The 13,960-nt window shown below is 41.1% G+C and overlaps 1 protein-coding gene across 1 annotated transcript in view; it reads left to right on the top strand.

The window, feature by feature from the left end:
* The window catches only part of FGD5 (FYVE, RhoGEF and PH domain containing 5), a 233,993-nt gene that overhangs the window by 168,420 nt on the left and 51,613 nt on the right, over positions 1 to 13,960 (top strand). The window contains exons 8-9 of the mRNA XM_006901054.1: positions 5,559 to 5,609; positions 6,167 to 6,225. Coding sequence (XP_006901116.1) covers positions 5,559 to 5,609; positions 6,167 to 6,225 — 110 coding nt within the window. The remainder of the gene's footprint in view (positions 1 to 5,558; positions 5,610 to 6,166; positions 6,226 to 13,960) is intronic.

Below are 13,960 nucleotides of genomic sequence, written 5' to 3'. Positions count from 1 at the left end.
GTTGCTATGAGTCGCAAGCGACTCAACGACACATAACAACAACATATATATATATATATATATATACCCCATATATATATATATATATATACACACCCCATATATATATACACACACACACCCCCATATATATACACACACTATATATATAATGTATATATGTATATATATATGTGTATGTGTGTGTGTGTGTGTGTATATATACACACACATACACACACACACACATATATACAGTAAGAGAGAGAGACATTTATCCAAAGGACATGGCTCTTGCTGATACAGGCTGGCAAGTCCCAGACCAGAGACATAGTTACAGAAGCTGATGGATGTAGTTCAGTACCTCCAGTTAAGGCAGGATGGTAGTCCAGAAAATTAAAGAGATAGATCCAGATGCATGATGGACACCTAACTGAAATCAAGCCAGCTCCACTTGACTTCCTTATATAATCCATGGAGGCAGACACCCCCAGTGAAGCTTGCCCTCAGGCAAATCCCATCCAAGGAATGGTTACATCCAATTTCATGAAAGGAATGACCACATCACAGCTGTTAAATCAGACTCAAAAGCAGCTAATTTGACATGAAACACATGGACCTTATCTGACAAAATACATAGAAATTAAATCAACTACATCCATTTACTCACAGCTCCCTGGGAAAAATATAGGAATTCTCCTATCATTACAGTTTACAGCCTTGAAAACCGAGGGTTGGAACCAACGCAGTGACCGTGAGTGCAAAGAGATGGTGGAGAAGCTCAAATAATCAGTAAGAACAAGGCCAGAGGCCAACTGTGGATCAGGCCATTAATTGCTCATGTGCAAATTCAAATTGAAACTGTTGTTGTTGTGTACCGTTGAGTCAGAACCAACCCTTAGCTGTCCCTTCAGCAGGTTTTCAGAGGCAGTTAATTGCACGGGAGGAGATTTCCCAGCCTTCTCTTGCAAAGCAGCTGGTGGCTTCAAACCACGTGCCTTCAGGATTGCAGTGTAGCTCCTTGCCTCTAGGCTACCAGAGCTCTAAGGAAAGCAAATTCGTGGCATCTGAAATACAACCTTGAGTATATCCTGCTTGAATTTAGAGACCATCTCAAGACAGGAATTGAACACTAATGGCCAAAGACCAGACAGACAGATGGATGATGTCAGACAGTGTCTGGTTGGCTCCAACTCGTAGTGACGCTTTGATAGACAGATCAAAACTTTGTCCTGTTCTGCATCATGCTCACAATATTTTCTAAACTAAGTCTTATTGTTGGAGTCACTGTGTCAGTTGCTCTTGTTGACACAAGATTCAAAGCATGATGTCTTTGCCAAGGACTGATGCCTCCAGACATGTCCAGTGTATAAAAAGTTTCACCATCCTTGCCTCCAAGGAGGAGTCTGGTTTAACTTCCTCCAAGCTAGATTTGTTTGTTCTTTTGGTAGTCCATGATGTAATTAAAAGTTCATTTGAAAACAAGTAATGAAAAAATAAAATGGACATTAGAAGAGACTTTTGAAACTTGCTCTTCAGCATACAGCAAAAGCAAGAGGCAGAAATGATGAAATAAGAGAACTAGTTGGCAGTTTTCAAATGGCAGCTTGAGGATAATGAAATGAGCAAACACTTGGAATTAGAACACCAAAACCTAAGAGCACACCCAGCGTTCTTCAAACTGAAAGTTGTTGTTGTTGTTGTTATGTGCCGTCAGGTCTTTTGTGACTCATAGCGACTGTATGTACAACAGCCCTAAACCCTGCTCTATCCTGTGCCAGTCGCATTGCCTCTGACACACCCATCCCGATTACCCCAGTCACTGAATCAATCCACCTCATAGAGGGTCTTCCCCTCCTGCACTGTCCCTCTACCCTACCGAGCATGATGTCCCTATCCAAGGACCTGTCTCTCCTTACAACATGTCCAAAGTATGTCAGACGAAGCCCCAGAATCCTTGCCTCCAAGGAGTAGCCTGGTTTAACCCTCTCTAGGATGGATCTGTTTGTTTTCTTGGCAGTCCATGGTACATTCAATACTCTTCTCCAGCACCACAGCTCAAAGGCATCAATTCTCCTTCTACTCTCTAGTCATTGTCCAACTCTCTGATGCATAACAAGTGATTGCAAAGACCATGGCCTGTATCAGGTGCACCTTAGTCTCCAGAGAGACACCGTTGCTCTTGAGTACTTTAGAGAGGTCCCTAACAGCAGACTTTCCCATTGCAATACGTTTTCTGATTTCCTGGCTGCTGGTGCCAAGAGTGTTGACTGTGGAGCCAAGCAAACTGAAGTTGTGAACAATCTCAATCGCTTCGTCATCCATCCTGATGCTACCAGTTGGTCCAGTGGTGAGAATCTTTGTCTTCTTGATATTGAGCCTCAGTCCATACTGAAGGCTGCAGTCCTTGACCCTCTGCAGTAAGTGCATGAGGTCCTCCTCAGTTTCAGCAAGCAGGGTTGTGTCATCTGCATAACACAGATTGTTGATAGATTTTCCACCAATCCTAACGCCACGCTTCTCCTCATAGAGCCCAGCCTCTCGGATAATCTGCTCTGCATACATGTTGAAAAGGTATGGAGTTAGGACACATCCCTGGCATACACCCTTCCCAATTTTGAACCATGCAGTGTTGCCCTGCTCTGTGCTAAAGAAAAAATTCAAGCCTCAAGTTGCAGTTCTGAAGAATTCTATGGCCAAAATATTGAAGGACTCAGGAAGCATCAAAACAAGATGGAAAGAATACATAGTTATTGTATCAAAAAATATTTCATTGACACTGAACCATATTAGGAATTAATACCTGATCAAAAACCAATGTGTGCAAGGAAGATGTCCAAGCAGCACTAAAGCCTTGGTAACCAATAAGGCTCCAGAAATTGATGGAACACCAGTTGATGTATTTCACCAAAGAGATGCATCCCTTGGACATGTTCAGTTATCTGTGCCAAGAAGTTTAGAAAACTACCTGACAAACTAACTGGAAGACATTCATATTTGTGTCATTTCTTGAACATTAATAACTTATAGAAGTAAAATCTTGCTGAAGATTAATGAAAAATGGCTGAAACACTACATTGGCTGACGTGGAACTGCCAAAAATTCAGCCTGAACTGCTGAAAGCAGAGAATATCAGAAAGATAATTACTTGTGTTTTCTTGACTACACAAAAGCATTTCACTACATGGCTGTTAATAAATTATGGGTACCGTTGAGAGCAATGGGAATTCCAGAATGATCGTGTTTATACAGAACCTTTAGTTAGATCAAGAATCATTTATTGAAACAGAATAAGGTGTTAGTGCTTGGTTTAAAATCAGCAGAGGTGTACATTGGGGTTTATATCTTTGCACTAGATCTATTCTATCTGTATACTGAGCACATAATCCAAGAAATTAGACTACATAATAAAGAATATGGTTTCAGTGGAGGAGGACTCACCAGCAGCCTGGATTATGAAGATGATATAACTTTGTTTGCTAAAAGTAAAGAGAACTTGAAGCAGTTATTGAAGATCAAAAACTACAAGATTACACCTCAATATCCAGAAAATAAAAATCCTCATGACTGGGCCAATTGGCCACACTATGATAAGTGGAGAAAAGATTTAAATAGTCAGTGATTTCATTTTACTTAAAACCATATACAGTAACTGTGGTAGCAGCTGTCAAGAAATCAAAGGACATTGGGCAGATTGGCTGCCAAGAACCTCTTTAAAGTGCTCCATAGCAAGAATTCCACTTTAAAGACTAAGGTGCACTTGACCCAAGTCATATGATTTTCCATTGCTTCATATGCATGTGAAAGTTTGACAAAAAAGAAAAATTACCAATGAAAAATTGAGCCTTGCTGGTACTTGGCGAAGAATATGGAATATACCATCCATCATTTGTCAAAAGAATGAACAGAGGGGATGTGGGCGGGGAGAAGGGTGCAACAATGAATTAATAGAATTCCAAAATCTCTGTAGATGTTCATTGAAATGAAAAAAAAAAAGAAAAGTTGAAATAAGAAGAAAAAACCTTTTATTATTAATTTAGCCTAATTTGTTTTCTCTTTATTGTTGTGTACTTCTTGTCCTTAATACTGTATTCCAACAGTTTTTACAATGTTAACCTGAAGTATTTATTACATTGAAAACTGTTTCAATGTGTTATGTGTGCACAGTGTTATTTATTTATGTGAATAACTTTTCCTCAGCATCTTTTATTGCAAAATCCATCCTTCTCCACTAAAGTATAATGCCAATCTTGTTCTATATTAATTTCTCATTAAATTATACGACAGTAACACCCCCCCAAAAAAAAAAAGAATGAACAAATCTGTCTTGGAGGAGTGCAGCTGGGGTGCTTCCAAAAGTGAGAATGATGAGTGTTGGTCTCACATGCTTTGACCAGGTTATGCGAAAGGCCAGTGCCTGGAAAGGCCATCATACTGGGGAAAGTGTATGGTCAGTGAAGTTGAGGAAGACCCTCACCAGGATGAATTGGCACAGTTCCTGCAACAGTTGGCTTAAACAGAGCAGAGACTGAGGATAACACAGGATCTCGCAGGATTTCACCACATTGTAATTAAGTTTGCTATGAGCTGGCGCTGACAATGCCACCAAACAACAATGCTCTCTTGTTCCTCCAGCTCCTTCATGTCCTTGACAACTTCTCTTCCAACCCCTTCCTCCACCAAATGCCCCGCACCTCTCTCCTGAGCTCTAGAACCACTTCCTGAATACATTTTAAAAAAAATAAAGAGGATTGCCACAGGGAACAGCATTCCCGTAGAGAGACAGACACTGCACACATTAAAGGCACTCCTGAATTTAAGTTCAGGTAGTGAAAAGGCTGCAGTGAAAGACAGTAGGTTGTGGACATTCAAGTAGAAAATGCATTCATTTAATTTAGCAAATATTTATTGAGCACGTGCTTTGCACTATCCCTTTTAATAGAACTTGTACTGTAATGGAGGAAATGAATGGGAAAATATAATTTGTTAAGAACTCTGAAGAAAAGTAAAGCGGGTTAGTGTGATTGAGAAGAACGAGGCTGCAGTACTAGGTATTGTAGTCAGGAAAGACCTGTCTGAGGAGGTGACATTGAACACAAATCTCAGTGGAGAGAGCACATGGATCATAGAAGGAACTAGAAAAAGAGAGGTAATAACAAGTTTCCTGGGACTTGAGTTTCTCAGGAAATAGCTGAAATGCTATTGGCTGGATTGGAGGGAATAAGGTGGAAGATGTACTGAGAGACGGGATGGCCCTTATAGAGCCTTGGGACTGTTAGTGTAGTAATATAGGTTTAATGCATCACACTCTGCTGTGTTGGCCAACATGTCTGTCTTCCCCTGGTGGACTGTGTGCTACTGAGTAGGTGTTTGTTGAGTTGTTAAATGTGTCACAGTGGTGGCAGCGATGTTGATGGTGTTCCCCTGGGCCTGCTGCTGTGTTCGTGTGTACTGTGATGGGGCTAGCGTAGCAAGTTTCCTTCTGTCTCTGGGAAGATAGAGCAGGGGGCCATAGTGAGAACAGGAGGGGCTGGCCTCAACGGGGCATACCTAACTCCTGACTCTTGTTCTGCCCACAGACTATTTAAATAACCTTTGCCCGGACTCGGCAGAGTACGAGAACACTCAGGGTAAGTCCACCATGCTCTAGGAGAATGGAGATGCCATGAGGCTCGCTTCCCTAATTCTGCCCTTTCCAGGCCCAGGACAGACTTTGAGTGTGTTTTGGATGTGAACCCTCAAGCCTTGTCTAGATGCACAGACATGATTCCCTCTTTACTTCCACCATGAGAAGTCTGGCATTCAGTACAGAGAGGAGAAAGGAGTAACCAGAATTTGGTGCCAGGAGGTGGCACTAAGTCTGACGAGCACACCCCAGTTTTCCTCTGTCCTCCTAATTCTTTGTGACTATCATTGGAGGACTGGCCTGTCAGGGTAGGTCCCATCTTAACATGTCCAGTCTGTATCCAGAGGAGCTGGGGCCCAGAGTGACCAAATCACCACCAAGGTCACTTTGCCAGTGGCCTGGCCTTTCGGGGGAAATCTGGCTACTACTTACAAGTCCCTGAAGCTATAGCAGTGTCAAGGAGCAAGTTGGAGTTAGGACAGGGAGGAGTATGGTCAAAGAGGCAGGAATGACACTAGATTAGCCCTCCTCAAACAACACAGTTGTCTGCTTCCTCCACAGGCGCACTGACCCTCATCTCCAAAGTCACAGACCGTGTCAATGACAGCATGGAGCAAGGGGTAAGTCGGGCCCATTAGCCCATCCATCAAGTGACACAGTAATTGCCACAATGGGCTCTAATGAGTCAAGAAGTGTGAGGATGGCTCAGGATAGGACAGGGTTCAGATCTGTCGTTCTTAGAGACATTATGGGTTGTATTTGACTCGAAGGCACATAACAAGTGCTAGTCCCAGGAATCTCCTCTGACCCATCCAGTATGTCTACTTTGGGGAGCCTTTCTTCCAGGGTGCTATAGGAACCTTCTGTGTCATGGGAACTTGGCAAAAACTTTTGAGTTGTCAAGTGACTTTTTTTAAAAAAAATTTTGAGTTTTTTTCTTAAAAATTTTTTTTAAAAAATCTTTAATTTTATGCTGGTTTACCTACAAAGTCTGTATATACTGCCCCTTATACTGGATCCCCCACCTCCGCAACTCCTACATCAAATCATGCAAACCCCATGATTACCCCCGCCCATCCCCACCCCTCTGCTCCCCTTCTCTACTCCCCTCCCTTAGACCCTTATATACATTTTACTAGGTATCTGTTTCTACAATAATGGTCTTATACAGTATTTGTCCTTATGGGACTGAGTTAGTACAATCAGCATAATACTCTCCAGTCCCTACCAAGTTAGGTAGTGATTTGTAAAATCATTGGGCCTGTGTGCTGCATTGTGTTCCATCGTGTGAATGTACCATAATTTCTCAATCCATTCCATTGTGGTTGGACATTTGGGCTGTTTCCATGTTCTTGCGATGGTGAATAATGCTGCTATGAACATTGGTATACAAGTCTCCGTTGGTGCCTCAGTTCTCATTTTCTTGGGGTATGTTCTAAGCATTGGAATAGCTGTGTCATGTACAATTTCTGTGTTTAGCTTTCTGAGTAAACTCCAAACTGCCTTCCAGAGTGGATGTACCGTTTTACAATCCCACTAACAATGTTGTATAAATGTGTATCTCTCTACATATTCTCTCCAATATCTATTACTTGCTGTCCTGTTAAACTTTGCCACTGTTACTGGATTGAGAGAGTATCTCATTGTGGTTTTTATTTTCATCTCTCTTATTGCCAGTGATTTTGAGCATTTTTTCATGGTCTTTTGGCCATCTGACTATCTTCCTCTGTGAAAATTCTTTCCACTTTGTAATTGTGTTACCAGTCTTTTTCTTGTGGAGGCCCTGTAGGATCCTATAAACTTTTTATATGAGACCCTTGTCTAAAACGGTATTGCCAGATGTTGTTTCCCAATCAGTAGGTTTTCCTTTTCATTTTACTGTAAAAAGGTTTTGATGTGTACAGAGATTTCATCTTTGGAAGGCCCCAGTAATCCATTTTGTCCTATCCAAATTGTGCCATTCTGGCTGTATTTGGCAGTGTCTTTATATCGTAGATTAGGCCATCTAAGCTTGGTCCCAGTTTGTCTCTGATGAACTTTATGGTTTTGGGTTTTACTCCCAGGTGTCTGATCCACCTTAAGTTGATTTTTGTGTATGATGTGAGATGTGGATGTGTTTCATCTTTCTGCATGGAGCAGTCCAGTTTTGCCAGCACCATTTGTTGAAGAGGTTGTCATTGCCCCATTTGACAGGTTTTATTTGCTTGTCGATTATCAGTCGGCCATAGATAGCTGAGTCTATTTCTGAGTTCTCATTTCTGTTCTGTTGGTTTATGTGCCTCTTGTTGTACCAGTACCATGCTGTTTTGGTTACTACCACTGTGTAGTAGATTATGAGGACAGGGAATAATACTATGCCTCCCACTTTATTTTTATTTTTCAGAAGTGTTTTGCTTATTTGGGGTCTTTTTCCTCTCCAAATAAACTTGACAGTTTCTCTTTTGATCTACTTGAAAAATGAATTTTATTTCTGGATTGGGATTGTGTTGAACATGTAGATTGCCTTTGGTAGGACTGTCATTTTCACAATATTGAGCCTTCGCATCCATGAAAAGGGCATATTTTTCCATTTCTTTGGGTCTTTTATTGTCTCTTGCAGAAATATCCCGTAGTTTTCTTTGTATAGGTCTTTTGTATCTCTAGTTAGATTCAATCCTAAGTATCTCAGTTTGTGGTTGGCTATTGTAAAAGATATTGCTTTCTTGGTTTCCTTCTCTGAGTTCTCTTTGTTACTGTAGAGGAATCTTAGTGATTTTTTTATACTGATCTCATATCCTGCCACCCTACTAAATTGTTCTACTAGTTCTAAACAGTTGGAGTTGGGGTTTTTTTGTTATTGTTGTTGAATCTTAGGGGTTTTCTGTGTACACTATCCCATCATCTGCATAAAATGACAGTTTAACCATCTCTTTGCCTATCTGGATGACTTTTATTTCCTTTTCTTATTGTATTACCCTAGCAAGTATATCCAATACAATATTGAATAGAAATGTGTTGCCTGATATTTGCTGTGACATCTGGCACTTCTTCCTTGGGCCTCAGGGTCACCATTTGAACAGTTAAGGTGACTACAGACTTGTCTGGACTCTGTAAGTACTGATTCTGGGGCCTGGCCCCGTCTCCGTCAGCACCTGGGTTACTCTCAAACTACAGATTTAGATCTATCCAGTCATAATTTCTGGGGTAGGATCCAGTGACAGGCTTTTTTAACAAAGCACATCAGGTAGACACAATACTCCTGAAAGTTTGAGAATGATTTGCTATCATTTGTGTGGCGTCTAAATGCATGTCTGATTTAGACATAACTTGATATGTTATTGTTGTTGTTAGGTGGCATTAAGTGGACTGTGACTTATAGTGACCTTATGAACAGTAGATCTGAAGTTTTGCCTGTTGTGCGCCATCCTCATGATTTCCATTCTGCTCAAGCCCATTGTCATAGTTGCTGTATCAGCCCATATTGTGGAGCGTCCTCCTCTGACCCTCTAGCTTTCCCAGCATGGTGTCTCTTTCCAAGGATTGGCGCCTTCTGACAACATGTCCAAAGTGTGTGACTCAGCACAGCTAGATACTTATCAAGGGTTTACTGGGTTTCCACTAAGGACAGCTGACCTTACTCCACGTACTGATTCTATTTGAATGTTTAACGTATATTTGCATCAGCATAGCTGTTATTCCACTGAGCTGTAAATGTGCATAGCTTTGTGTTGAGAGAGATTCTGAGGCTGAGTTCTGGCTCAGTGAGAGAATTCAGTCATCAGTCGGTGATGTTTTTATTCTTAAGCACAGAAGAAGATAATGCTGGTGTATGGATAAAGAATTTCTTATTCTAACAAGAGAACAAACCTGGTTCCCAGGAGATTTGGGTTAAAAATGTTCCAAATACCAGTTTATCCCAAATACCTGTATCACTTTATCTCTCTAACATAAACTACTACTCTCCCTGCCATATTTTCGTAATTTGCTGCAGCGTTTCACCAAACTCTTGAACCATCAAGGAAATGACCTTCATGGCATGGAGACTTGTAAGTCCATCCCAGATCAGTGAATCAGGTATCTGTCTGGAGGTTTCTTCTGACTCAGGTAGTTGCAGGGGATGAGGAACCCAGACTGGCAAATTAGATGACAGGCTTTTTGCCCAGAAGGCTGAAGAAGCCAGTGAATTCAAGTCAGATGATGTGCTGCTGGCTCTAGTCCTAAGAGCCACCGGTCACATGACAAAGAGCCAGGATCCCAAGCAAAACAGAACTTTTCCCAGAGTGTTCATGCATGCTGCATGCAGTCCATGCAACTCTCCTTGCTTGAGCAAAGTAGTACAAGTGTATAACAGGTTATTTTTGGGGTAATGGTGGCAACTTGAGCCATAACCTTTAGTAAGGCAGTGTCTCAGGAGACATCGGGTCCTGTCAAAGTGAGCCCGTTCCAAAAGCAGGTGATATAACAGAATGTGGAAATTATCAAACAATAGCATCGGTTATCACATGCAAGTAAAATCTTGCTGAAGATTATTAAAATACAGCTGGAACAGTCCATTGACAAGGAACTTCCAGAAATTCAAGCTGGACTCAGAAGAGGCTGTGGAACAAGGGATAGCATTGCTGATGTCAGATGGGTCTTTGGTGAAGCAGAGAAGACCAGAAAAACGTTGCTTGTGTTTGGTTGACTATGCAAAGGTATTTGACTCTGTGTATTGTAATAAAGTTATATAGAGAGAATACAACACTAATGCACTCCCTTCTCAGTTCCAAACCATGCAGTGTTCCCCTGCTGCATTCACACAACAGCCTCCTGCTCAAGGTATAGGTTCCGCATGAGCACAATCAAGTGTTTTGGGATTCTCATTCTTCTCAATCTCAACCACAACTTGTCGTGATCCACACAAACGCCTTTGCATAGTCAATAAAGCACAAATAGATATTCCTCTTGTATCCCTTATTTCAGCCAAGATCCATCTGACATCAGCAATGATATCCATCATGCCATGGCCTCCTCTAAATCTTGATTGAACTTCTGGAAGTTCCCTATCTATGTACTATGTATTTCTCTTTCCATACCTATTCAGTCTGTCTGCTGAGCAAATTATCCGAGACGCTGGACTCTATGAGGAGGAGTGTGGCATCAGGATTGGAGAGAGACTCCTCAATAGCCTACATTATGCAGATGACACAACCTTCCTTGCTGAAAGTGGGAAGGGCTTGAAGCACTTGTTGGAGAAGATCAAGGAATGCAGCCTTTGGTATGGATTACATCTCAATGTCAGGAAGATGAAGATTCTTACCACTGGACTGAGAGGCAGTATCATGGTGGATGGAGAGGAAATTGAAACTGTCAGCAGCTTCATCTTGCTTGGATCCATAATTAACATCCTTGTTACAAGCAGTCAGGAAATAAAAAGACACATTGCACTGGGAAAATCTGCACTTAGGGACCTTTCGAAATTATTGATGAATAGTGATGTCAGTTTGAGGACCAAGGTGCATCTGATTCAGGCCATAGTCTTTCTGATTATTAGCTAAGCATCCAAGAGCTGGGCAGTGAATAAATATGACAGAAAAAGAAATTATGCCTTTGAGCTGTGGTGCTAGAGAAGAACACTGAACATCCCATGAATGGTCAAGAGAATGAACAGATATGTCTTGGAGCTGGAGTGCTCTTTGGAGGCAAGAATGATGAAGCTTCACCTCACATACTTTGGGCATGTTGCTGGGAGGTACTATTCCTTAGAGAGGCACATGATGCTGGGAAGTGTGGAGGGTCAATGAAGGAGAGGAAGACCCTCAACCAGGTGGATTAACACTGTAACTGCTACAGTGGGCTCTTGTGTGTCACAAGTGTGAGGATGACAGAGGATAGGATAAAATAGGTTTCAGATCCTTTGTTCTTAGGGTCGATTTGAGTTGTGTTTGACTCAACAGCAGCTAACAACAACAGTAAGTGTAATAAATTGTGGATAACATTGAGGAGAAATGGAATCACACAACACTTTATTGTGCCCATGCAAAATCTGTACTTAGACAAAGAAGCAATTGTTCAAATAGAACAAGAAGGTACTGCATAGTATAAAATCAGGAAAAGTATGTATTAGGTTCATAGCCTCTCTTTTTACCTGTTCACTCTACAAACTGAGAAAATAATTTGAGACGGGGACTGTATTAAGAAGAATGTAGCAGTAGGATTGGAGGAAACCTCATCAACAGCCTTATGCAGATGAGACAGCCTTACTTGCAAAAAGTGGAAAATGCTTGACGTGTCTACTGCAGAAGATCGAAGGCTACAGCCTTCACTATGAATTACGTCTCTGTCAAGAAAACAAAAATCCTCATTGCTGGACCAATAGGCAGCGTCATGATAGATGGAGAAAAGATTGAAATCAAAGATTCCCTTTTCCTTGGATCCACAATCTGTACCCATGGTAGCAATAGTCAACCAACCAAAAGACATAATAGAAAAATTGTCTGTCCTACGATAAAAATAATGCCCTAAAATATAATACTTTTAGACTATTCTCTGTGAATGAAGGAATGTGTGAAACACAATGTATAGAAATGAAACACAGTGTTTAAGAATTTTGTATACAAACCAATATAAAATTTTTTAAATAAAAAATAAAAGGAAAAAGTAATGATGTAGCCACTACTGGCAATTAAAATAAAAAAAAAATGTCTGTCAAGGCTCTCTCCAAAGTACTAAAGAACAAGAACGTCAGTTTTAAAATGAAGGTGTGCCTGTTCCAAGTGATGGTATTTTCAGTTGATTGATGTGCTTGAGTTGATGCCTTTGAATTGTGGTGCTGGTGACAAGTAGTGAATGGACTGCCAAAAGGACCAATAGACCTGCCTTAGAAGGAAGGCAGACCAGGGTAGAGGTCGTTGTTATGTGCCATCGAGTTGAGTACGACTTATAGTGACCCTGTGAACAAAAGACCTGAACCCTGTTCTATCCAGTGCCATCTTCACACTTCCTGACACACAAGAGCCCACTGTGGCATTCACCATGTCAGTCCACCTGCTTGAAGGTCGTTCTCTCCTTCGCCGACCCCACATCATTCCCAGCATCAAGTCCTTCTCCAAGGAAATAATCCCTCCTAAGCAACATATCCCAGGTATGTGACGTGAAGCCTCATCATTCTTGCCTCCAAAGAATAGTCTGGCTGCCCCCTCTCCAAGAGGGCCATCCATACAATGTTCAGTGGTCTTTTCTAACATCACAGCTCAAAGGCATCAATTCTTTTCCTGTCATATTTATTCATTGTCCAGCTCTTGATGTGTAGTGAATGATTAGAAAGACCATGGCCTAAATCAGACACAACGTAGTCCTCAAACTGACATGACTACTCCTCAAATTGGGAAAGGTCCCAAACTGTAGCTTTTTTCCAGTGCGATATGTCTCCTTATTGCCTGATTGCTGGTGTTAACCAGCAAGGTCTTAATTGTTAACTAAGGGTGTTAATTGTGAATCCAAGCAAGATGAAGCTGTTGACAGTTTCAGTCTCCTCTCCATCCATCATGATGCTGCCTATCAGTCCAGTGGTAAGAATCTTTGTTTTCCTGAAATTGAGATGCAATCCATGCCAATGGCTGCATTCCTTGATCTTCTGCAACAAGTGCTTCAAGTCCTCAGCACTTTCCTTAGAAGTAAGCATGGTGAAAGTTTGACTTACATGTTTTAAATGTGTTACTAGGAGTGGTAAATATTTGGAAATAGCTATTATTCTGGGAAAGGTCAGAGTAAGAGAGGAAAACTCTCAGTGAAGTAGATTGGCATAGTGACTCCCAGCAGTGGGTTTGAACATGTGAAGATCAGTGACACCGGGACGAGGCTTTGATCTATTGTTCATGAAGCCACTGTGAGTTATCGTCAACTTGATGATACCTAACAACATGTTGCCAAATAGATTTTTTTGTATTTTAATGAATTCTAATTTCTCAACTTTTTCTTGGATCATGATATTCCCATTGTATGGGAAAATCATTGACCAATCCAAAGTTACTTAGATATTCTCTTGTGTTGTCTTCTAGAAATTGGATAGCCCTACATGGACCCTAAGACTGCAATACATTTTTAAATCAATTTCATGAAACTTCAAGCTCTGTGTTAATTCATTTGTATATATGGCTGTCAAGTTACTCCAATACCATTTATTGAAAAAACTGTCCTTTTTCCATTGAATTGTCTTTGCTTCTTCAGCAATTTACTATGTTTGTGTAGATATATATCTTGGGATTTTAATCTATTCTGTATGACATAACCCTGCTTGCTGAAACTGAGGAGGACCTGAAGTGGTTGCTGCAGAGGGCCAGGGACTGCAGCCTTCAATATGGATTGAGGCTCAATGTCAAGAAGACAAAGATTCTC

The sequence above is a fragment of the Elephantulus edwardii genome, unplaced genomic scaffold, assembly GCF_000299155.1.
Source record: "Elephantulus edwardii isolate Elephantulus edwardi_28Jun2011 unplaced genomic scaffold, EleEdw1.0 scaffold00306, whole genome shotgun sequence".
NCBI classification, from domain to species: Eukaryota; Metazoa; Chordata; class Mammalia; order Macroscelidea; family Macroscelididae; genus Elephantulus; species Elephantulus edwardii.
This window is presented reverse-complemented; position numbering and strand designations above follow the sequence as displayed.